This window comes from Dreissena polymorpha, chromosome 2 (genome assembly GCF_020536995.1).
Source record: "Dreissena polymorpha isolate Duluth1 chromosome 2, UMN_Dpol_1.0, whole genome shotgun sequence".
In the NCBI taxonomy this organism is placed as follows: Eukaryota; Metazoa; Mollusca; class Bivalvia; order Myida; family Dreissenidae; genus Dreissena; species Dreissena polymorpha.
The window spans coordinates 127,606,287-127,633,953 of NC_068356.1; the positions used below are offsets into that span (position 1 = coordinate 127,606,287).

Consider the following 27,667-nt stretch of genomic DNA (forward strand, 5'->3'; position numbering starts at 1 on the left):
TACAAAAAATCATTTAGATGTAAATAAATAAGCGTTTAAGTGTAGATGAAGCTTTTTTTTTTAATTATAATAAACATCTAGGATTATAATACATAATACATTTAAATACAAGAATTTATTGTTGGTAAAAAATTCAAGCAAGGCATATAAATATTCAGCATAACAATAAAAGTATTCTTCATAAATAAATACCTCCAAAAAAAATACAACTAACAGACCATGCAACGGAATCCTCAAATACAGAAAATGACTGGAATGTACAGCCATGAAGCAGATCTCAAAGGCCAGATAGGATCACCTGATGCACAGCACAGTGAATGACCTCAGAGTAGGAATTGCAGAATTAAAAGATCTAGATTTGTCCGCAAAAGCAACGTGATGCTAAGGAAGCATCAGGATCAGTAATTTTTCAGACCCATGAAGCACCATGACAATCTGCTCCCATTGGCAATTACACCCACAGTCCCCCGTCTCACTGTAACCGTCTCACTGTAACCATAGAAGACATTAGTGTTGGGAAATGAGCAAGAAAGCCCTTGTGCTGGCCAAGCTTGAAAAAATCTTCGCCCTGTTAGCATGGATAAGAGCCAACATAGATGGGTCAGTAACAGGCAGTTAATAGATGTGAAGCTGGAGCATACTACTAGGGACAGTGGCAGGTGAATGCAATACAGGCCTCAACTGCACAAACTACAGAGCTTTAAAGGAAACCTTTTTCCATGCTGCAAACAGTATCAGCATCACCATCACCTACAGACTATCCAGATGGTCTTCCTAACAGATGCTTGGTAAGTTCAAGCAGCAGCAACAGCCAACAGATTGCCTCACCTCACAGTAGCACAACAGAATTACAACACATAGATGCTCCACCCACACTGCAGAGAAAACGAAAACTATGAGGCAGTTGGAATGAAAAAGCTGAGGGTGTACAAAAAAACATGAAAAGAACAGTCAGCAGTGTCCTCGGGAAGCACAGGCAGCTGGCGATTACAACGGTTACATTCAATCTAGATGCCGGCTACTTTTCCCCAAAGTATCAATCGAAATAGTGCAAATAAACCCGTCACGGGCTACTTTGAAAATTTAACTGGCCACTCAAATTTTCCTGGAGTCAATCAGAGAAATGAACTCAGAACGCAACAGCAACAGGACAGCTACCATAACCTGTCCAGACTAGAACTGGAGATAATCCTACAACTGCAAACAAGGCAAAATATACTTAATCGCAGAATGCACAAGAGATTCAACCCTTTACCATCTCCATAGTGCCTCTGTAAAGATGCAGACCAAATCGATGAGCACATCCGCAGCAGGTATGCAGGCAAAACCAACCACTGGGACAATGTGTGGCCACAACCTGTTAGCCTGCATTAAGAAGATGCATGGACAGTTGTTCGCTCTACAGAAGACCATAAATTTCATCCTTGCCTCTGGACTCCAATAGTATCAGTGATTGAGAAGAAGAAGAAGATCAAATTATTTATTTGTTCAGTGACTGCACATGTCTTTTTAACCAAATAGCACAACAAACGCATATATCTCTTGTACATTAATCCATGTCAAACTTAAAATAAATTGTTATTTTTTCATTACATGCTGCATTTAATTATTAGCAATTATGTGATTATTTCAGCAAAAAATGGTGCCATATTGCACAATTCATGATCTAGTTGCTTCACACATGTTACTTAAATACTCTCCAAGTCAGAGTGGTCCCCCACCCACCAAAACACCCTTTCAATTAATATCTCCATTCCTTATTCCCAAGGTATTAATTATTTCAGCCCCTAAAGCAAATAAACTCTGCATTTTGTGCATTCATTCCCACATTTTTCTGCCAAAGATGTTAGATTAAGAGGACCTCCCTCATACAAATCTTGATTATCATTTATTGCTTTCATCAAACTACAAACATTACATACTTAACCCTAAATCTTACAGAAATAACATTATGTAATGTATCCAACAATGTTATGACAGCGAGTCAGGTCACAGTTTTATTTGAAATTCTATATGGACTTATTTATACTTTTGTGGGTGAACGCAGAACAGTGATTGAGGCATGTCATTTTAAAAGGATATTAATTTGATATGCTGAAACATATATTTTACTTACTTCTTGTAATTTAAGAGCATCTCAATTAAAGCTTAATGCTTTTCAAGCAATAAAGCTAAAATAAATATGTTTAAACTAAATAAAACTTAACTTACTAATATATATATTATGCCTGGCAATGAACACGCTTTAATTTTTAAAACATAAACACAAATTTAATTAATTTCAAACCAAGAGCAAGTGTCCCAAGAAAAGCATTGGCTACACTATTATTTCCTTTTGAACATAAAAGTGTGCAAAAGATATGAGCATCAATAAGTTCATTACAAATATCTATATCATATCACTGTAATGATATGAATTCTTTATTATTCCAACTAAATGTTTGAATTTCAAATACCCAACTGTGTAACAACTTACATATGTATGTACTTCCGTCTGGTTTTGAAAGCCATAATACAACCTTCCTATGTTTTTCTACTTATTTATTGCAAACTCTCCCTGAAAGCGGCTTAAGCTTTCTAAAATAAACAATTCCTACGAAATTAATCATTTTCAAAGAGAATAACAGAGATAGAATTGTAAATGTGATGATGGAATGTAAACTTCATTAAAAGGCAAATCAACTATGCCAATTATAGTGCAAATGCATTTATATATTCGCTGCCAAAAGTATTGGTGGTCTAGGCAGATTGTGCTTTGCTGTTATCACATGTTTGACACTTTACGTTGTCACAGGTGACATCAGAAATTGGCAACGCATTTAAATGAGTAACGCATCTACATAGCTATTCATGTTTAATTTGGCACGTGTCAAGTTATAAGCATATGCCTTTCTCACAGGTGGAGTCCACTATTTTAAGCAATTAAAATTGTTGAGATGCCAAATAAAAAGTGTATAAATTATATAAAATAAAAATATCCTTTTAAATCTTCCTTTAACCGTTTACCACTTAGATACATATTTTAACGCATAAGTTGTTCTTTTAGAAAGTTAAATTTAATTAAAGACCTTTCTTACTAGATTCTAGTTTTAAAGGCTTTATTTCCAACTCTTAGATACTTATGAGTAGCAAACAGCATAAAACCTGATAACTCGCAGGCTGTTCTGGTTTTACTGTTTGCACATAGCCATTTTTATTTTGCTAATCTGAGTGGAAAAGGGTTAAAGACTGGTGAAGATTTCACAGAAAAGATTGAAACAGAAATCACAAAGAATTTATTCACAATTATCAAAAATAATTGAATCATGGGCAAATATCATTACCATTTGGGGTGCAATATGATCAAATAATTTGATATATGGATGTCAACAAAATACAAGTGTTCTCCATGCATAGTGCACAAATGTTCTATCTACTTATTAAATAATGTAAAAATATAGCACAGTTTTGCATCAGAATCCACTTCATAAAAATTGCTTTCTTTTCTTTGTGTTAATCATCCTGATATCAGAAATACTGGTCACAATCCTTGAGCCTTGAGTGGCCTAGTGTTTACATTCGCCAAATGCGGGCTTACATGCCAGAGCTAACTGAAGCCCTGCGCATACAACATCAAAGCCCGGTCCAAATCGTATTGTTTTGATGTGTCATTTTAGCCATATTTATGTCTTCAATAAGGCAAGAAATGAATCGCCAGATCAAAAACAAAGACCCACATTGTCTTAGAATTTATGGGACAGTGTAACTATTATTGCTATTTAATTTAGTTTTTTCTATTAATCTAATGCATGTTTTTAGCATTTGTAAATCTGATATTAGCAGGGGTGTAAATCAAGCCATTTGCAAATAAAAAAAAATCTATGAAAAAAGTATTGATGTAAAGCAGCAGAAATACATTCAAATGTTGTTCGCAAAAGTAATTAGTTAATATCATTGCACCTTTCCGTTCAATAATCACTCAAAAACTTACTGGCAGTGAGTTTATTGAAATTCATAAGAAAAGAGCTTCAAAACATCAGAAAAATAGCTTCTTTTTTTCAATATATATATTTTTATATCAGCAATTTTAATTAAAATTCATTATGGAAGAGACCGCCCAATTTCATTGACAGGCAGAAAGTTATTTGCAGGCTTTGCGAACATTTCAGAACACTTTCCATTGAATTTTAATAGGATTACAGCTGACATTTGAATAAACTTCATAGAAATCACATTATGTAACTTGCTTCTTTAGGAGTCAGGAGTCTCGAAAATGTTGTCAACCTTTGAGAACACTTTTATAAGGGTGGTTACAACATTGACAGTTTTAAAATATTATCAACCACCTCTGGGTTCACTCATTATTATGCTTGCACAAAGACTTGCTGTGAGTCGAAAATATCATTCCATTCATCAGGTGCGTGTTTTGATCTTTTTTAAATATTACATATAAAGCTTTAAAAATTAACAGAAAATGATTTTCTCAATATAAATACATGAAATTTTATTTATAATACCCGGTATATATTATCATTAACCTTTGAATAAATTAAAAAGATATTTTGAAATAAATTTATGGGAATAATATTTACAAGAAAGTTCATCAACATGAAATAATGCATTATAATACCTATAATAAACATCACTATTCCATTTTTAAAGCACTTGAAACATGATATTATGAATAATATGTAAATGATAATTATGTAAAAAAAGTCTTTTCTTGTAGACCCTTTGGTTCCGAAAGAAATTGTTGACAGTGGCATGCACATGAATACCATAAATGAACATCATAACACCTGTGAGGCTACAATTATTGTAATTAGAGGAAAACAATTAACACAAACTGTTACAAGTTTCATGTGTCTGTACAATTAATCTGAACTTCTCATATCGCCTTTAATGAAAATTCTCCCGAAATAACGGCATGGCCATTTTGCTATTTCAAGGATAATTAGTCAAAAACATTAACAAAATATGAAAATTGTGTCAATCCACATTGACCTAGCAAAATCATGGAACTGCTGATGACTACCTGACTTCAGTATCTCAGCTTTTCAACTAAGAGTGTTATCAGGCATTAGACATCATACCAAATCCCAAATGTAAACATTGCAAACAGCAATTCTGTCTGCAACTCCAGACATATTTTCGAAGCAAGTGTCAGCAAGTGTCACACTTTGTGCAGTCCCCTCAACAAATCCTATAAGCAAAAACTGTCGGTATCAGCTGTGAAGCGAAGTACCAGATTTCTTTCCAACTTGCACATTGATACTTACTTGCAACACAAACGTTTGTTATAATTCGGACATATCCCAAAGCCAAATTGAAAAAAAGCATATTTTGACAATGTCAATTTATTCTTAAAGAATATAAATGTATAAAATGCAGATGCTTTTCTATAAATTTTGAAACAATGGAGGGAAAATCAGTTATATCAGTTTATCACTTGAAATGTACTGGAATGATTCAATCGTATATGTCTCCTTTGCTCCTGCTTTAGAATGTTGGCCATATTGAACTTGCTCTTTTAAACTTTCGACCAGAGGAAAGTAACTACATGTACATGATATTAAGAGAGAAAATTATTTGACTACCATTATATTATTGCTACATGGTTTTACCATTGTACCTAAAAATAATCAAATTTGTAAATGTGATGTGTAGCCTCCCTGGAACATCCACCCCACTAATCAAAGCTACTGAAGTACCCCGAGTACCCAATATGAATCCTGACACCACTCAGCATTGCCTAGATAAAGATGCACTTGTTGGGAAGAGCACTCATCAACTGTCATAGTTCCATCAAGGCATGGCCAATGAAGATGGTCAACTCCAAGATAACAACATCAATAAAGTCATCAGATTTTGTCTTTGTCTCAATGTTGAGTGATCTGTAGCCTTGTTGATTTGAGGGGTTATATTGACCATAATTTGCAACTTTGTGACTCAGATTACTTTTTCGCACTTATGAGTGGGATAATGATGTATCTAATTCAGTACTGTATATTAGTTATGGTTGTCATGCATTCAGGGTTTTATTACACAGATAGTACTAGTCTAGAATTCAGGTTTGATTAATTAAAGAAATTTAAGTTCAAAGCATTTTATTGAACAAAAGCAGATTTCTTTGTTTCAGTCCTTTCTAAAAACTGTATAACAAAGAAAACCAGTAAAATAAATGTTTACAACTAAATATCTTAACAAGTATCAGTAATTGACTTTTTACAAACTTATTATGAAAATATCGAAATTTTCAAAATGTTTCCTATAAACGTTTCTTGCCATTCAGTCACTGCAGAAAACATGGAAAATTACTCAAACCCTTGTAGTGGTTTTGACTCTTGAAATATGTTTTAACGTACAGGAACTTCGAATGAAAAGTCTCAAACATTTAAGTTTAATGTTCCACAAAATAGACATAAGTAATTGGTCCTCAAAATCCAATCTTTGAAGTAATCCCTTCAAAAGACGTTCCCTTTTATCCCAAAACCTCAGCTTTATCTGCAAACACACCTCGAGTAGGTTAGTTTTCGAGTTCATCAGGTATGAAATTTAGCATGGTTAAAGTTTAATAAAGCAATGCTTTTATTGAAAAGCCCCCTCCACATGATTTCAACAGGACATTACCGATTTCTTAAAGAATTCTGCATTGGAAAAGGTAACTTTTTGCAATCTGTTAAAATTGGTCTTAAAAATCTTCAAATGAAAACCGCTATCAAATATCCACAGTGGCGAAGAAATGCACAGGTCAGAGGTGGCGGTTTTAAGAATCTACCAGCGACCCTATTAAGACCACATTTGAGTTGTCAGACAATAGCGAATGTCATCCGAATGCGACAGGTGGCTTGAGTAGCGAACTTAATGACCATTGAACATCCCAGAAACATGTCCGAGCACAAAAAGAGAACCCCTCAGCGTGCTAGACATCGTCTCAAATTGCTCCAACAAATAACGCCGCTAGCGGTGTTTTGCAAAGTCATGGACAAGAATAAGGGTGGTTCATTTTGATTTTATTTTGTTAAATTTAACACATACTTCACGCTTTCATTCTATTTAAGAGGGAAACGTGCCTGCATTTGGCAACGTGATGCTCAAATGTTCCTTTTATTTAGGATAAGCTGTGAAGATTTAATAGGATACTCAAATGTTTAATTAACTATTAGAGTTAAAGTCCACTTTGAAGAAACCAACCTAGGCTACTGCACAACCCATTTAAATTTTAGCTTGATGACTAAATGAGATTTAGAAAAAGTGCCACAAATCATGCAAATCAGGAACGTTCAACATTTATGACATTAACTAAGCACTTTTAACCAAAACAGCTAGGCTCTCAAGTTTGAATAGTTATTTTACAAAAAAGATTTCTCCCATAACAATGGAACTTTTTGACTGAATGTTCCTTTACAGTACTAACTGTTTGGAATAGTTATTTTTACAAATCTTTTTTATTTATTTATAATAATTATAAAATATTTATGAGTATAAAACAATCGGTATTAAGAAACTGATATGACCACTGGTCAGTGCCTGTTATGTCAAATCCCACAGGGATCTGGTTCCATAACAAAACAAAATAGGATCAAAACCGCTGTGAACTTGGCCAGCTGTAGAATAAGCAAAAAATTCAACTACTGCCATTCTGTCATTTCCTCATGGAGGTTACATTTCACACTCATCTCAAGCGGATTATTTCCGTTGAACAAATATTGGTCCAAGTTACCAATGTTTACACTTTCTAATTGTAACACAAAATTGTCTGTTTGTGTTAGCTTGAGAAGTCTGGACATTTCACAAAAGAAGGCAAATACAGCGCCTCTTCTCTGATACTTGCTGAAGGAAAATTTATCAACAACAAAAACGATTTTAAACATACCATTTATTATTCAAAGTATTTCCCATTTAAAATTTCTGTATATATTATTTACTAATGGGACTTTCTCTTATAAGTTCATTTACCTATAATTTAGTAATTTAGTCACTCTTTCTGCTACTATGAAACATTAATGTCCAAATAGTCTGTTTTTCTTTCTTTATATATTTTTTTTATTCAGCCACTTTTTCAACCCAAATCTGATTAACTGAAATAAATGTATAATAAAAATGTGCCACCCAATAACAGATGTAAAATCTGATTAACAAACAAATCTGTATCATTTAAATGCTTGGATAAATAGGCTTTTATATTTTTATCTGACAAGTCTTTATGGCATTTTATATTAAAATTCGTCTATGTTAAAAATCTCTTGTTAAGAATGGCTAATGCATTTTTATTTCCACTAATAACGTAAATTATCTAAGTAAATCTCTAAAGGATATTATCTGCTTCAGTTGAAATGTTTAACATATTTTGATAAAAAAAAGTGGAATAATAGAAATACAAACACTGATAAATCTTGTCAAAATATTTACATACAGGGATAAAATACAAACTACTACCTGTCAAAAATGTTTGCCCACCTTCAACACTTGATAATGGTGAATTACAAAAGGCAGAAAAACACTCGAATTTTCGACAACCCTTGACAAAACTTAGAGTCAACCTAATGAAAATGTGCAAAGACAATATTAGCTTATTACGCAGTAGGTTACAAACGACTATCTTTATGCTATGACTTGTTAATAAAATGTTGTACATAACACTTAACAGTACATTAAGCCTGCGTGTTTGTAATAGCTATCACTCAGGTACATGTAGCTGTACAGTTTCTGATATATTGATACTTATGTACTGCAATAAGTTACATTATATGTAAGCATTTTAGCTGTAAAAAATTAACAGTATAATTCAACAGATATTCAGTTTTATGTACAGTTTGTTGCAACCAAATTTCTAAAAAACAAATGAACACCTTACCCCAAAAATTTCCTAAGTCTACATCATTGCATGACAGGGGTTACGAAGGCTCTGAGACTTAATTATTATTACCCATAATACAACTTCAATGGAATAAAGAGACATTTTTAAATTTTCATAATACCCTAAATGTAAGGCTTAGTTTGATAACAACCGTAGTTCATCCATTGACATACTTTCTGGCAACCGCATGCAAGGTTGACGGACGACTTAAATCCCAGTGATCGGGGGGTTGATTGTGAAGTCGGCTGAAGATGTATATCGAAGCAGACTATAAACCGCACCTTTAACCTTTAGGTTCTACTATAACATTCAAACTCAAACCTATCTGAAATAAAATACATTTACTTACAGCGTATAGAAAGTGTTGCATCCCCACTCAGTAGAGAGAACCCTGTGGTAACGTTTGTCGCAACACATTCAAACGGTCCCGCGTCTTCAGTGCGACTTACACGCAAAATCCGCAAATTGCTGCCATCTTGAAACCGTCTGCTTGTGTTTGTGATTAGTTTGGAATTATGTGTCCACTGAAACTGTATGTGCCGCCGATTTGACACATCACAATTTAGCGTCAGTTCGTGACCCTCGAAAACTGCTTGGTCTGTTGGTTTCACGTTAAAGTAAAATGTGTCCTGACTGTGTATGGCCGGTAAAATATCTAAAAAGAAACAAGTCACTCACTTATTAGAACAACTGACATGTATCATGTTCTGTGCTATATTATAACAATAGAAAAATTTGAATTCCATAAAATATATATATATATTCAAAAGTATTCATAAAACAATCCAAATTGAAAAGCCTGCTTGGTGCAGACTCCTAGTTGTATCACCTAGAGGTCCCGATCCTCCGCTCCTTACCCAACAGGAGTCAATTTTTTATATATATTTGTCCTTGTTTAAATACATAAATTTTCTAAAGCTATTCCATTAATACTTTTCAACCAAACATAAATCTAAAAAATTCCCCTTTAACAATAGTTTACAAATTATTTTATTATTATGTATTTTTTTATTTAAAAAGCAGCCAACAATACATTGTCCATTATTTTGCATGTTGATTTTGTTCAGTGTTTGCAGACATGATTTACAATAATCGTTACATACATGCAATTTTAATGTGTGCACTTTAATTCTTTCGTGTGAAAAATTTGCATAGAATATGATTACAATTTACAAATATGGCAAAATTTGCAATACAATGATTTGGGGATATAATATCTAAAACAGACCAGATACATTTAAAATGTAATCTCTGTTACTCTGCACATTTACTGGAAGGTAACCCTATCTCAGACTCAGAGTGAGGAAATAACTGTTGTCATGGTATGACAAAAATATCCAACAATGCTGATTCTCTAACTTCAAAGCCAGATTTTGTTTAAATGCAGGCCAAAAACTGAAACACTGTGAGAGTTTGACAGAGGCTGATTGCTGACAATGTTTTCACTAGGAGAAACAGCTGCAAAATCATGCATTGTACTGGGATGTGTGGATATTCCACCACAAGAAACCATGATGATTGTTACAAGTGTAAGGAACTCCTGATTTACACCATTACTGCCACATAAATACATGCGTTATGTTACAAAAACATGACTTTTATTGCAATTTAATGTTTGTCAAATGGAACATTTTTGTTTTGAGGGCAAATGATGACAGTTATAATTATTGTTTGCTATAAAATGTTTTTTACCAGTTTGAACAATGCAATTTTAATTATTGTTAACAAAACCTAATTAATTTCAGGATGCAACTTCATGAGTAATTCAAGTTCAAAGTAACACACAATAAAATGTCACAAATAAACAAGATCATGCAAAAATGGGTCTTATACAAAATGCTGCCAGCCTAGCTCCACACCAGCCTGCGTATCCCCTTAGTATGGTCAGGAGCTTCCCTGTCCCTTAATAAGACCACGCAACCTAGCATGTCTTAACTATTTCAGAGGGGGTAATCACGTGATAGTCAAGATGGCGACGTACATGCCGAAAGTTATTTTTCGCTGTTTTATACCATTTATTACTTCTGTTTATTTTTTAAATGACGCTCACTTTCCAGCCATATCAGTAAAAAGGTGATTAGCGTTTATTTCGTATTTAAATTCGTTTTATATCTCGACTTTACTCGGTGCAAAATTTCTTAGTGGAGCCCTAATTAGGTCATCCCGCTAAGAAATTTTGCACCGAGTAAAGTCGAGATATAGAGCGAATATTAGTATGAAATAAAAGCAAGTAACTTTCTTCCTAATATGGATGGAAAGTGAGCGGAATAAGAACAAATAATACAAGTAATAATGGGTATAAAACGACGAAAAATACCTGCCTCGGCATGAACGTCGCCATCTTGTTTGTCGTGTGATTACCCCCTCTGTATTTCCCACTCGGAAGCAAAGTCAGAAATTGGCTATGTGCAAACAGCATAAAACTAGAACAGCCTGCAAGAAACGAACAGTTTGTTCAGGTTTTATGCTGTTTGCTCTTGCTGCTCATCATTATCTAAGGGTTGGAAATGAAGCCTTTAAAACTTTAATCTAGTAAGAAAAGTCTTTAAACTTTCTAAGGCACTATGAATGCATCAAAATACGAGTCTAAGTAGTAAAGGGTTAATAGCGGACATTGAAGCTCTTGTGTAGCAGTCGGATCTGGAGCCATGCTCAGGTGGGCCAGCATAATGCACAAGATACATATGCATGATGGGGCTTAAAATGTATTAATTATAATGAGTACATATTGCAGATAGTGATCTTCAAATCTCTTATGTATTTATATCATGATATAATTTATAACTACCAAACCACAATCCCTTAAGAACAATGTTCATGTTCATATGAATAAATGTCAGTTTGTTGGTACAAGTTTTAAATGTACCGGTAGATAAGTTTGTTTATACATGTGTATCCAAAATCAAGCAAAACTCATCTTCACAAATATGTTTATATTTCAGGTACATTTCCAGCTAAGCTATGTTCCTCTGTTGACCTGTTTGATTGCAATAACTGCTGACCTCTCATTTCAAAAAGTGTAATTAACACTGTTAATAGATAGGTGATTAATTAAGCCATAAGTGCCAGAAAGGCATGTTTTACTGCTACCAAGAAACTCAGAAGTAAACATGGAACCTTTCATCTTTGAACTCTGCATCACTGGTAACTGGTATAATTTGTAATATCAGCCCACGGGAAAACATATGAGCAGCGATCTAGGAAAATGGGCTTTATTGCATGTGCAGAAAGTGTTGTCCCAGATTAGCCTGTGCAGACTGTGCAGGATATTCATGGAAGACATTTTTTGCTTGTATTATTTTTACTTTTTTTTAAAGGAAAACTTCTTAGTAACTAACAAGTTAAGGTGGAAAGTGTCATCCCTGATAAGTAGCCTGTGCAGACTGCACTGGCTAATCTAGGACAAAACTTTACACACATGCAATAAATCCTTTTTTCCCAGAGCCATCATCATCATCATCATCACCATCATCATCATCATCATCATCATCATCATCATCATCATCATCATCATCATCATCATCATCACCATAACCATCTTCATCATCATCACCACCACCACCACCATCATCATCAACATCATCATCATCACAATCATCATCACCTTGACCAGTCTGGCCCTTGAGGGGATTAGACGGATGATGACACAGAGCTCCTCCGCAATTCAGGTCTGTTGTCAGGGCTGCTGGGAGTAGCTCATCCATGGGGATAAAAAGCTACGATCATTTAGAGATTATGACCACAAGCTTGTGAATATGTTACATGTACATCCACACATGGGTATGACTGGGTCATTTTACCGCTTTATTAAACACCCTCTCAGTCTGAATATTATTACACAAAATATTCAATAACTCAAAATCTTTATTGAAAACTTTCAAGCTAACAAGTTAGCGGAAATTTATTGAAATCATCAGATCAAGTCACTGATTTTCCACACAAATGCAAATTTATCAGACTTACATTGAAATTAGTTCAATACATTAATAATTTAATTGATTTTTTTCACAATTTGTCCAGTTTCATTCAGCAAGAGGAAGAGGTACTCATGGGTGATGGCTTTACAGGGAAACTTTTTGAGACAGTAACACAAAAGTTCATTATTAAATATATGGGCCGTGCTCTGTGAAAAGGGTGTTTAATGCATGTGCGTCAAGTGTTGCGCAGCCAACACAGGCTAATCAGGGACATCACTTTCTGCTTTTATGATATTTTTCATTTCAAGAAAGTCCAACTTAGCAAAAGTCAAGTTTAGGCGGAAAGTGTCGTCCCTGATTAGCCTGTGCGGATTGCATAGGTTAATATGGGATGACACTATACGCACATGCATTAAACCCCCTTTTCACAGAGCGTGGCTCGTATGGTTCGAGTGTAGTTTTTGTTGTTTTGTTGTTGTTATTTACACTCAAATTTTTAATTTGCGTTAGAAAAAATTGTATTTGAATTAAAAGGTACTTCACAAAAAATGTTATCTTATCTAAGATAACCATACGTGAGTTCACTGATGTGTATAAATTGATGCAGATTTTTTTATATATATCTTCTACAGGTATTCATTGTATTACACACATACTAATATGAATACTAAATTATTATGGTGATTAAAAAAAAATCAAAACGTCTGCTTATGAAGTTTCTTGTTTCATCAAGACCATCATCCTCCAGCTGATACAAAACCAATGTTTTTTACTGACATAACTCTAGAATAAAAATTAACATCTACAATAGACAATACAAATACTAAGAAACAATGTATCAAAAACTACATTTGAACTTTCACACTGGCTTCTGTTTGTCACCTGAGATCGGCAGTTTTTTATGGTTATTAACTGTCACTCGACTGTATTTTCTCCGCAATATACAAATCGAATTTGACAATTTAATGGTCTAGTCCAAGACATAGCAGAAAGATCTACTGCTTAGATCACAGTGTGTAGTCTATTGTCTCACAGTAAGAAACAGTCCAATAACTATCCGCTGTCATGGAATTTTTTGTTTTAATTAATTCTCTTTAAAAAAAACTCCAGTCGAGGCGGAAAGTGCCTTCCCTGATATGCCTGTGAGGACAGCACATGCTAATCAGAGATGACACTTTAAGCACACAAATGCAGCTCTTATTTTCATTTGAATTATATGTACAGTTCTATCATAAGCTTTCTTTTTCTTGTTTCATCATAATCACCATTACAAAAATACAGTTACAATAAAGTCTGATTTTTAGCTAGCGGTAACCTTCATGTGATCAACAGTTTACTGATTTGAGTTTGTCTGTATTACTTACTTTTAAAAAGAATTTTATTTTAAATCTTCACAAAAGTCCTATGGACCAATTCTATCTTTATAATCCAGTTTACCTCAATTCTTAAAGAGACAAAAGATAAAAATAGAAAAGACTTTAAATCAGAGTTACATCTAAATGCTGCCACATATTTGAGCCATGTCATGTGAAAAAGGATCTTATGTCATATGCTCATCCATGCATTTTGGTCAGGAGCCACTCTGAACGCTAAAAAAAGGGGGGGGGGGCTAATGAGACAATAAGATATTCAATAGCTTGAATAACTTTTTAGCCAACAGTGTAGCTCATGGTGATCAGAATGCTAGGATGCGCTCAGGCCACATATGGCATAAGACCCATTTTCGCATGATTATGCTCTGCTTCGGTTCTTTACTTTTTACCACACCTGGCATTATTATGACTCAGGATCCACCCCTTCATCTGCATACAAACCAGCCAATCAATCCTCCCCTAAGTGGTTATTCACTTTACGGGCTGCCTAACTACAAATACAAGGGTCCTAAATATGTGTCCCCAATTATTGGGGACAACAATGCACTGTGGAAAAGCTGATGGCTCCTCAAACAAGAAACAAGGGTGATTTTTAGCAAAAAATGTTCATAAAAATTTCTCATTTGAATGTTAATAGCTTTAATTGTGCTCATATCAGATGACTGAAAAATTATTCATTAAGCGGTAAAAAAATCAAATCTGTTTGATCAAGCACACTGTGTAGATTATATTCAATTAAAATAAAACTGTTCTTTGCATGCTTTAGAGCCATTTAATGATAGTTTAATTGTGTTGGGGTTTGATGATGAACAATTTTAGAACCCTAGCCATTCAAAACACATTAGGCGCCCATATTTTTATTTTAAAAAGTCAACGCACCTTTGTGATACCATCTCTAATGGTATGTATATCATAGAAAGGAAGGCGGGTGGTTTCATAACTTGATAAAAAAATTAATGCTTACAATGTAGTTCTGTTTTTACAGAAAAAAGTGTTTATTGGCTAAACTGATTGTATTCAGTGGTAAACTAAAAATTTGGAAATATTTCTAATTTATTTGGCATTTGATGTTTACAATTATATTTTTATTTACAATGTATATAATATTATTTTATATCAAAAACGTTTTGACTATTGTTATAGATTCAGTAAAAGGCATCAACCATGTATGTTTAAAATTCACAATATAAGAAAAAATATTGCTTAATTAAAAGTAATTAATTTTTGTCTTCTTACAAAAATCAAGTAAAAATGTGATACATGTAGATATTGGACTAAAAAGTATGCATACGGGCAGTCTACTTTGTTTTGTCTGATTTTTTTTCTTAAGGCAATAAAAAGATAATATACTAGCATTTCTGTTTACAAGGTAAAAAAAACAAAAACAAATCATAAAACAATAATCGCGATGACAGCTATACACCCATCAGCACTAATAAACCTTGTAAAGCTGTACAACTAATTAGATGTCAGTCACCGTGACCCTCCAACTTGATATACTGCACTGATTGTGTTTTTGTAATAATTTAAACAAAAATATACTTTAAAGCCTAGCTTTGGGAAAATGGCTCTTAATGCATGTGAGTAAAGTGTCACAGAAAAGGCTGTACAGTCTGCAAATGCTAATCTGGGATGAAACTTTCTGCCTAGACTGGATTTTATGTTTTAAAAAAAAGACATCCTTAACAGTGCTCCAGCTAGGATTTAAAAAGGGCAGGGGAGGGCCATTTTGTCAAAAGGACCCTTTCAAGCGCGCAGTATTTTGTCAAAAGGGCACTTTCAAGCACGCAGTATTTTGTCAAAAGGGCACTTTCAAGCGCGCAGTATTTTGTCAAAAGGGCACTTTCGAACGTGCTGTCATATCCGGAATGCTTCCTGTTGGATATTAATTTTTTTATTATTATTAATTTCTAGAATATATTATTTCTTATATTATATAAAAACGTAAAAAAAATGTCTACAATGAGTAATAAATAAATAGCAATTTAATACAAGATTAATAAATTATAATATGTCTCAGAAATAAAAGGGCAGGGCAGGGCTTAGGAATCACAGGTCGCGGCGCCCTTCCATTTAGGCCTAGCTTGAGCACTGCTTAATATGAAAAATTCCATTAAAGTGGCAAGTGTTGTTCCGGATACGCCTGTGCAGACTGCAAAAGCTTACCGTATCTAAGAGGACACTTTAGGACTCTTTGCTCATGCATTTATCCCAATTTTCATAGATTTTTTTTCAGCTAAATTAGGTATCAGTAACAGTGACCCCCCAATATGATGTACCACATTGCTATGTTTTCTAACAAATTAAACATAAAGACACATTTAGAAACCCCTTCAACAAGTACATTCATGCTAATGGCGTTTGTTATACAACAGCAGACTGCACAGGAAACACTCCACTTAGTAAAATCTTTTAATCCCAAAATTTATACAATTTAGACTGTGGCACAGTGTCATCAAATCTGTTGGGTACAAGGATGCCCAAATCCCATAAATTTACAGAAACTAGTCAATTGAAAAATCTTGCTCTTTTATCAGCATTTTGCCACAATGAAACTGACATAAATGGCCATTAATGAAAACAAATCAATGTCAGAGATTTCATGGTTGCCTAAAGGGGTATAAGATTGGTCCCTCCTAATGGGGGAATCCAGCATTCATGGCAGATAATGGGGGAGGGTGCAGGGACCATCTCTCCTATTCTACTACTGTTCGTTAACAGCCATTAATTGGACAAACCAACAAAAAGAGAGCTCAAAAATCCCTTCCAATAGTTGATCTTGTATGTTGTTAATTTGTACTGTGTTAAAATAGAACAATCAACTGTCAATGAACCCAAAACATGTTTTAAAATTTACTGAAGCAAAATGCAAATAGTTTTGTAACATTAAATGTTTTGAGCAAATAACTTTATATGCCATAATTTGTATAACTAAGAACATATAAAATTGTACATGAATTATGTTACTGTTTAAATTGGTATAATATTGTATTGCACTGCTGACTTGCAATCTTTTGATTGATAAAAAAACATTAAAAATTAACAGAGTTAACCTGTAATTATATCAAGTCAACAGAAAACATAAAAGCATTCTTAACCTTTACAGTGCGGGAACCGAATTTTGAAGGCCTGTGCAAACAGTTTGGATCCAGATGAGACGCCACAGAATGTTGCGTCTCATCTGGATCCAAACTGTTTGCTATTCTGATAGTATTCTTTGAAAAAAATCGAAGAAAATGCTTATTTTAAAAATTCAGCAGACGACATTTTAGCAAAAGACAAATTTCCCAGCATGCAAATGGTTAAATCTATACTGTGTACTTCATTCAGCTAAGTGGCAATTGAGGAATTCTCTTATTTCGGGTTCTATTCCAAAAGAAAAAGCAAACCAGCAACAAAACAACAGTCTAAATAACAGAAATAACAGCATTTATCCAAGAGAAAGAGAAAACCAGCAACAAAACAACAGTAACAACCACATTAAGCACCAATAAACAGGGCTGGATGGTCATAACAAGGATGGTAAACTTTCCATTTATCTTTCGCTGGTTCTCAACACTGGGCTAACAGCCTCTGCAGTATTTTGAAAATGTCTTGGAGGGAGATAATGCAGGTTCTATGATAGCAGGTGTCAATAACCAAGATTCAGTTAAATGATAATTGAATTTATGAGGCAACATCCTCTGAGGTTTTAAATGAACATGTGTGTACATGTGGTAAATAACAACACTGCAGTGTATAACAGATCTTTTAACCTGGGTCAGGTTAAATGAATATTCAAGTTATTCTTGTACAGTTACGTAGGTGACAATAAAGCATTTTGGTATAGTATATACTACAAATTGCACTGAGTGACCATGCACTACAAGCCTGGAAAACTGTTTTGCATTTTGTACAGTACTAAGAATTTTACTGTATTACTTCATTAGCCTCTTTCCAACTGCTAACATTAACAATATAAGAAAAGGGTGATGGCAGTTCATAATTTATATATAATTAAGAAGCTTTCATATTAAACTTAAGATTCAGAAAGCGGACTTAAACTAAAAAAAACATGCACATAAATGCAGCATGTGTCTACTTCCATCAACGCCCTGTCATAATATTATTCTGAACATAAAATTGTATTTAAAAAAAACAGCACAGTTTCAATTGAAACAAAAATATTATACAATATTTTAATCATATAATTTGTCATGCTGGACAATTCTTTAACAGTCAACTTGATGCAGGACAGTTTGATATATGGCTAGTAAATAAAAAATAAATCAAATTAATTGATGTGCCATTATTGAATTATTAGAAAAATATGTTTTCCCTAAACTCTGCTAAAATAGCAATAAACACTCAGGGACCAGTTTACAAAAGGTGTGAGTCAAGTCAGATCCCAAGTGCATGAAACTTGAGTTTGTGATAAGCTAATACTAAATTGCTAAGCAGCAGTGACATTAAATTGCACAATGTTTATCTGGTGGAAGATGATTTCACATTTCAGTATGGGGCAGAAGGGGAAAGGGGCCCTTCATGTGCACAATGTTTATCTGGTGGAAGATGATTTCACAGTTCAGTATGGGGCAGAAAGGGAATGGGGCCCTATCAGACAAAGATCTATTTATTATGTAACACTGATCAACCAATTAGTTTTATGGGTGCATTTGTACAATTAAAAACAGCATGGTATGCTAATAAATCATTTAAAAATGCCCACAGGGAATTGAGAGGTGCCTTTGCAAGTTAATGTTCACAGTGAAGTTGTCAAATAGATTAGTTACACTGTCCACTTTTATTTATTGCTGACATCTGAATGGCAATTAGTTTTTTGTCATTAACAAGAGCTTCTGTCATCTCAATGTATGCTAATTGTTTTTCAACAAATGTTACAAATTAAACATTTTCATAGTTTGTTCTTTGTCTTATGTCAGGATGTTCATTTTGTATAATAACTTTGCAAGTATCTTATTTTGTTTTATCTGATTTGTTTTTAATAAAAGCGTTCCTGACACATTTGATAAAGACCTAAATCAATGTATTTAAATTTTCCAAATCATAATAATAATTAATCAGATCGATGTAGACATGCAAATTAAATGTTCTGCATTATCATAAGTTAAATTAATTGAGACCATAAAAATGGAATATTAATAACTGCTTGCGTTTTATCGTTATTCAAATGACATCACACTGAACGCGAAATGCACGAGAAATCTGTGGCGATCTTATCCGTTAAGCAAAATACTTACTGAATAAAATCACAAGTGTTATATGTATCCCAAACACCATTTTTGTATCCATGTTGACAATAAAACACTGTTTTAAAACCACATTAAAATCCCCATAAAAACGCCACAACCCAATGGTAACGTCTTCGGTAACACAGATTCACGATAACCATTATAACAGTGAACGGCTATCCAAAGTTACCGCCTACCAAAAAACCCTTCAGCCAAATTACCGCAATGCACCGCAGAGGAGAAATAATCCGCTGTAGGACCGTGGTTTTAAAACCTTGCCATCTGTTAGTACCTATTGTTTCGTATTTATAATTCTAATAAATGATATAAGTTGTATAAATAAGTAGTTTGGGTACATTATTGACCTGGAATAAAAAAATTCTTATAACTATTACGACGTAACTCCGCCCACTGCATGTTACTTTCTCTTTCACTTTTGCTTAAAACCGAAATGCATGGTACATAGTCGCTTTGAATTCGTTCGCGGGAGTTTCAATTACATTACAATACTGTTATATGTATACGGATATTCAGTTTTTATTTACAACGCTCTAACTTGACTCGGAAAATTATATGTTAAAAGAGTATAAACTATATGAAATTCGTCTGAGACGGACAGTTCGTTTTATTGTCTCCCCTTAATAAATGCACATACCTCCACAATCGTGATACATCGGCTATCTCGGATTCCTCCGTAAGATAGGCCTCGTGGCTAACGGTCGCCATATTGCCTTGTATTACTACTTTACTACCCAAAAGGTTGTCAGTCTATTGTTATGAGGCTGTATACGATGCGCGTTGAACTAACGCCAAACTTTTTACCGAAACTTTGATATAAATAGCACTATTAACGTTCATTTGTGTTGCATTTTGACCTATTATCCAAGTTATTTACTTTTCCATTATTATTTAATCACCCTATCATCCAATTTTTAAGATGAAATTACGGTGTTTACAAAACCAACCAAACCGAAAGTGAAACTGGATGCATTACGTTTCGCAATGTAAACATTAAATATTTGTTCAGTTTGAGGAAGCGAATCGATAATAGACGTTGAAATATGTATGCAATACAGACTATCATTGCCGATTGTAGTACTGCTACTGGCTAAAAAATACCTTTTATGACAGGTCATGTATACTGTAGAACGTTAATCAAATAGTGACCATAAATCACTACAAATGTCTGGGTTGTTCATTAATATAATTAATGCACGTTTCTGATCTAATTGCCTGTATCTAGTTGTAATTAATATGATATTGATACAATTAAAACTTTTTTTTTTCATAAATTAACATAACATGTTTTATTTTTATCATTTAGGGAATATATAATTGTATCATTATCATCATTAAATATTCTGAAAATGATCTAAATTATCATGATTACTTTAAAGTAGAATTTTTAAATTTTACTCATTGTTTTTAATGAATTTGCACATTTGCTTGATTCAAAATAAAATGTATTAATAAGGGTTTCAGTTGTTAGTTTTAACCCATTTTTAGTTCGATTAAATTTAAAGTACTAACTACATACATGTATGTGAAATGCTCTTGAGTTCGTTTCCTGGGCCTAGAACCAGTACTTGGGTGTCTCTTGGAGATTTCTTAAGAATGCTCCCACACTGGGGATCAAACCAGTGACCTCCAGATCATTAGGTGGACACCACATCCATTACACATCAGCGACCTTTAATTAGTAAATTACTTTAGTATTGCAGCATTATATAATGTAATGTTGCTACATATTTTTGGAAAATGATTAATGTGCAGTACTAAATAAATCTAAATGCATACAATTTTAATTGTGTATATTGTGTGATTATTAGTTACAAATTCCCTTTTTACAGGTATACTGGATTATGAAAGACTGATAAACATAAAATTGACAACTCATCTCCCCAACGATACTTTGTGTGGCTCATTCTCGGAACAAACCCATAGTCAGTGAGAAAACTACAGTGTAAAAAGACCACTTGATTGTGACAATTATGGCTGACCAAGCAAATGTTATCATTTAAAATAAAGAAAACTTCTAGTTCAATATACATTTTATACCAATTATGACATTGGCCAACACAGAAAATAATTATAAGGTTGATTTTCTCAAAATTGACTGTTACAATTGGATACTGTTTTAAGCTTCACTCTACTTTGTCTGAAAATAAAAGTCCTAAATGATGTAATAGAAACATACATATTTAATTTTTAGTTTTACAATGATATATTTATATACACATATTATAATATCTTTTTATTGATGGTCAATCAATTTAAGTTTAACTAATATATACATACACATTTTATACATGTGTATGCTTTGATTTTTTTCTATTGAAGCCAATTTTATATCCTATTAGATAGATAGATAATATCACAGCAGTATTCCTAGTTTGTCTGCAAGTACTGCAGAAATCATGGACTATTATTTTACTGCGTCAGCCTTAATCTTTATATTATAATTGTTAAAACAGATTAAAATGTGCATTATACAATTGAGGATGCATCAAGATTAAAAAATGGTACATGTATAAATAAAAAAAGAATCAATAACAATCAGAAACTGTGCATTTTTTTCAGTATTGTGTGAAAGGATTTGAAGTAATTATGTGTTTTTGAAATATGATTTATGTGAATTTGAATAAATATATAAAATTAGTGATTTTCTCAGACAAAACTGTTTATTACATTCTAAAGTATTCAGAATGTATTATTGTAATATTCATTCGAATTTTTTAGTACAAAAAATACTTTTCCCTGGCATTTGTATTTATAGTAATTGCATATTTTATAATTCTGACAGCATTTATAAACTGTGTTCATGCAAGCATGAAACCGGTTTCATTTTTTGAGTATTTAAACAAGAGGGCCATGATGGCCCTGTATTGCTCCACTGCTGAAAAAAGGCTGAAACAAATTTCTCTGCATGTGCAAATACTTAAATATAGGCCCTATTTAAGCACATGTACACTTTTGTGACCTTCTGTGCTGGGTCAAATTTAACCCCAGGGGCATAATTTGAGCAAATTTTGTAGAGGACTACTATATCTCACAACATACAAAATGTGGTAGCCCTAGGTCCTAGAGTTAAGGACAAGAATATTTTTAAAGTTTTCACAAAATAAGCAAGATATAAGCGTATATAATGTTCAATTTTGTGACATGCGGGTCAGGATCAAATTTGACCCAAAGGGCATAATTTGAACAAATTTGAAAGAGGTTCACCCCAGGAACATTCCTAAGAAATTTCATCAGAATTGGACCAGTAGTTTAGGAGAAGATGTTTAAAGGAAAAGTTTATGCATGGATGCACGATGGACACAGGACCTTTGGCCAGTGGAGCTAAAAATCAAATTAAACATTTAGTTTTGATGTAAAATCAGTTTTTATATGCAAGTGTCTATTTCACTTATAAATTAAAACAGCATATTATTCATTATTGAAAAGATTATTCCAAGCTTGATGTCATAGTTCAACTTAGCATAGTGTAGTTAATTGAACATTGTATTGAACTGTATGGGCAGCTATATTTTTTAATTTATGTATGTTGTATTATACAAAATGCATTATTTCTACCACAAGTAGACCATATAAGGCCTACTGCTGCTAAATAGGCACTGGTATGAATTTGACACTGTTTTTGATGCTCATACAAAACTTTAATTATAACTACACTTCAGTATATTAAATATTTTCAAGTTTTTGTTCAACATTTTTTGCAAAAGAAAAGAGTGTCTTAATGCATTTGAAAATATACTTAAAACAAACTAAAAATGCATTTTAACATACCTTTTTCCTGGTAAAGTGTATTTGGGATGATAAAAAATACACTTGAAGAGTATTAATGCTGGAAAAATGCAGAAAAAATACATTTGTTTCTGTTAGAAGTGTGTCTTGTCTGCATTTTTAAGTGTATTAAATGCACATCAAATGCAGATAAATACAATGCCAATACTGTTACATGTATTGTAATGGACATAAAATGCACTTGTTCTTGTAATTAATTCTTTAGTGAATTGAAATAACCCTTTTTAACGTTTTAACAATTAATAATACCTTTTTATATAAATTTTCTTTTGAAATGTGACACTTAAATGATTTATGCACCACTAGTAAGAGGTATAATTTGTGCTCATAATGCTTTATCATTACACTATATAATATCATTTGTTGTATGAAAATTGCCCGTAAAATTCATGTGAAAGCTCAAGAGATCAATAGCAGCGCGCTATACCCTGCTCCTTTTTTACATGACTTGATGGTATTTAGTCCCCAATTCTACATGGCTAAGGGAAAATTAATGTGCAGATTTGACAAATAAGTCTTAACTGGGGTCCAATAGGCAGACTTTCATATTACTTGTATTTAATTTAAATCATGATCTGAATTGCTCTTTGGCAAATCTTTGTTGGTCACAGTATTCAACTGAATTTTGTTCACTTTGTAGTGATTATATTTTCTATATTTATCAGACAACATCTTTCTTCAAAAGTTTAACATGATTGCTTGGTTAATTTAGAAACAAGATCAATGCATCATAACATAAAATGAAAATATGTGTAATAGTAAAAATGGCAGCAAAAAAGCACTAGATTTTCTGCCTTTAATCTGAGACGATATGTTGATGTATTGGAATTTTTCATAAATAATGTGTTCCATAGTTGTATAATTGTATAGTCGCATGCATGAGTGGTGTCAATGTCACAATACCAATTAAAGCATATAATTTACTAAAACAATTTGAAGTTTGATGTGTGTTTTTTTTCAAGATCTGTTATATATAATTATATATACATTTATATATATATTGTTAAAAGTTAACATGCAATAAGTTTACTGTAATTAAGTGACAAATAGTTTTACTTATTTGGTTGGATATATATATATGCAGATATATCATGGTTTGTGCAGAGGACAGTAGCAAAAACAAGAGCTGTCTCCGTAGGATGACATATGCCCCCGATAAACGCTTTAATAGAAGTTATGAGCATTTTTCAAAACCTAAACGCCAACCCTAAGTTCAAGGTCAAAGGGGTCAAAATTTGTGTGTGTATGGGAAGGCCTTGTCCATATACACATGCATACCAAATATGAATGTTACATCTGAAGCGACATAGAAGTTATGAGCATATTTTCGAAACCTAAATGCAAAGTGTGACGGATAGACAGACGGACAGTGCGATCACTATATGCCCTCCTTTGGGGGCATAAAAATGTGTTTCACATTGTTTTGGTAAATTAGTAATGTAGTTAAAAGAACAGAATCATCAATTATAAAGTTATTGATTATAAAGTGTTGCTGGCATATTTGATGCATTCATCTAGCTATATTAAGAAGGTCCCTGTTTTATCCCCACTGGCACTGAGTGAGGGTTCTCAAAATCTTTAAACAATATGAATAACTACATATAGAAACAAGAGCCTTGTTGATATGGGGGCTAAACACCTGAAATCAAAGCGACCCAGGTTAAAGGCCGAGGCCAAATTAATAAACCAGAGGCCGCATGAGCCTGCTATACTCTGAACAAGTATTGTTTCTTCTCAGAAAACTGGCTTAAGTGTCTTACTAAGCTTTAGACTTTGAGTTTCAGTGCAATCAATCTAAAATAAATTGGTCAAATTAAATAATAATTTGTAAAAAATAAACAATCTGCACAAATTCAATTATTTACTTTACCTGTGTGCATGAATCATTTCAGTGATGGTTAGTGAACTATGTCAAAAGCACCATATCTATGAAACACTTGTATTTTGAATAGTGCAATGTTCCACAGAAATGATGCTGATGATAATTCTACACGATGATGAATTATTAGATATATTTCTGAATTCCATTTCCACCAACAATTCGGTTATTCCACTACCAGTTCACATGCTTCATACACAGTTGCAAATAACACTATTTCACTCAACAACCGTGACACATGTACTCAATTTTTCAACTTTTCGCAATTAAACTACTGTTATTGTTGTTGTTGTACTTTTTAAAGTAGTTCGAAAGATGGCGACCATTAACCCAGAGATTGATTTATGAAATAAATCGTCTGCTGATCCAGAGTGATACCTCCATCGATATTCTCCCTTCTCTACGGTCGTATGTTATATTTTCTGCTATCAAACTGTCAAGTTTCCTGATGAATTAGCAGAGATCTAAGAAGTTAGTTGTCGAAATTGTACCAATGCTTGTAATAATTTAGAGACCAACATTGCATTACATTAATTTTAAATATTACCCGCACTAATTTTATAACATTCGGAGATCTTACTTATTCTATTTTTCAAGATACTAATAAGTTCACAGAGGTTAATAGCAATTTATAGAATAAGTCATTTTTAATTAACGCACAATTTGTTTTGATTTTAATTTTTATTTACGTCTTCCTCTCTCTGTTAAAAAATGAATCAAAATGAGGTGCTTAATTTTCCCATCAATCATTCTTTTATTCCAAGTTAGTGAAAATAAAAATATTTAACGAGGACAAATTAAAAATAACACAAACCTTCATTCTACACATAATTATGTCAAACCGTATAATAACTATTGAAATATTGAGTTTACTTTTCATTTTTTAAATATGATATGTAAAATGTTGAACAAAGGCAAGTTAATTAAATTTAGTCTTCAGTTAATGTAATTACATGATTTTAGTTCAAACCCCGTGGAATACATATAGTACAAAATAAATAAGAAAACATAGATGTATTTCTTTTCATTAATACAAATGCAAATTAGTTAAAAACAAATAAAACATAAATAAAACATTGTTTGAACACTATTATGACGAAATCGAAAAGTGTATTTATGCCAGTACATGTACAGTCGAGTCGCCAAGTGCGGAAATTCATCGGATAAGTTTTATTATCTATATTGTTCTCACCACTTTTTTATTTTACATTGCCTGAACCTGTTATTCGAACTTAAAACGAATTCAAGATTCATTAAATACTAATCCGTTTTAACTATAAATGCTTGATGGACTGAGTATTCCAGCATTTGAGCGTAAAACACGAATCCAGCTATATAGCGTTCTAAATGACAATGCGATAGTATTTCAAACGTTTCGACGTTTAAATAAAAATAGCATGTAGATTAAATCAACCTAGATTCAATTAACTAAATTTCGTTTATCAAACATGTTTCTCTATTGCAAGAAAGCGCTTTAAAGTGAGATGCATCGCCAGTCTCCAATATTTAGCGGTGCAACTAAGTGGAACCATCAAAGTATGCCATGCTTGTTTTGCTGTTCTTGTTCCATTTAATCATATGTGGAAGTTAAACTTCCAACAAATTATAACTAGATCTAAATATTGAATCCATAATGGATTGGTCGTGAATGTTGTCAAATTATTATTATTATTATTATTATTATTATTATTATTATTATTATTATTATTATTATTATTATTATTATTATTATTATCAATAAATAATTGGCTTAAAACTATTTTCATCCATAAGAGTGATGATTTGGGTTTGAAATCAGCTCCTTAAGAATAAGAGTCCATTCAAAATTCAGGGTCCATCATTCGCGGTGGTATTGAGAGTGAGGCTAAATGGACAGGTGTTTTAGCAATAAAAATTATTATGATTTCATTATCCGATCTTTAGGTTCGCCAAATCCGACGAACATCTGATCAATTTGTTGTAGCCTTTCTTCACAAAATATAGTAGATCTTTATTAATTTTAGTGCACGTAAAAAAAACAAGAAAAACATGTTTCTATTCATACAAGAGTTAAACTCGAAGAAGTGTTTACAGATTTTAATCGGACGAAATGTGGTTTGTGTTCTGTTATTGACGAATTGACTATAGTTAACTAAAATATATTTTTAATATTGATACCGTGTAGTATATAAACTTGTAAAAAGCTAATTTGCTGAATAACTATTGTTCGAGCCGTTGGGGAAACATAATTTCCTGTGATTGCAGTTACATATCAAATTATGTCCGGTCATGATTAAAGTATTATGCAGGCCAGTGTTTGTGTGTTTGTCTGTTTATGCGGAACTTTTTTTTCCTTCTCATAACTTTGTTTAGCTTGATGGAATTTCGAAATAAATTGGCACAAAAGATTACCACACCAAGAGGATTTCTCGCGTGTTAAAACCTCGTTCGCATCAAGATCAAGGTCACAGCGGACAACTGGAGGTTTTGCTTGTACCTTAAATATATTAAGTGAAGGTACTTGTTCTAGTCCGGCAAAAAACTTTGTAATGAACGGTCGGACTATGAATTAAAATCAAAGCGCTGAAGGCACTGATTTTGTTTGCTGTTGTATAATCATAGACGCAACTCAGTTTTCAAAA

The 27,667-nt window shown here is 32.9% G+C and overlaps 1 protein-coding gene across 1 annotated transcript in view; it reads right to left on the reverse strand.

Moving 5' to 3' along the window:
* LOC127868946 (inactive tyrosine-protein kinase 7-like) overlaps nucleotides 1-19,551 on the reverse strand; it is a 131,744-nt gene extending 112,193 nt beyond the window's left edge. Inside the window, exons 1-2 of the mRNA XM_052411157.1 lie at nucleotides 19,370-19,551; nucleotides 9,189-9,494 (exon numbers count right to left, since the gene is read on the reverse strand). Coding sequence (XP_052267117.1) covers nucleotides 9,189-9,494; nucleotides 19,370-19,421 — 358 coding nt within the window. The 5' untranslated portion in view covers nucleotides 19,422-19,551. The remainder of the gene's footprint in view (nucleotides 1-9,188; nucleotides 9,495-19,369) is intronic.
* Nucleotides 19,552-27,667: the final 8,116 nt, after the last annotated feature.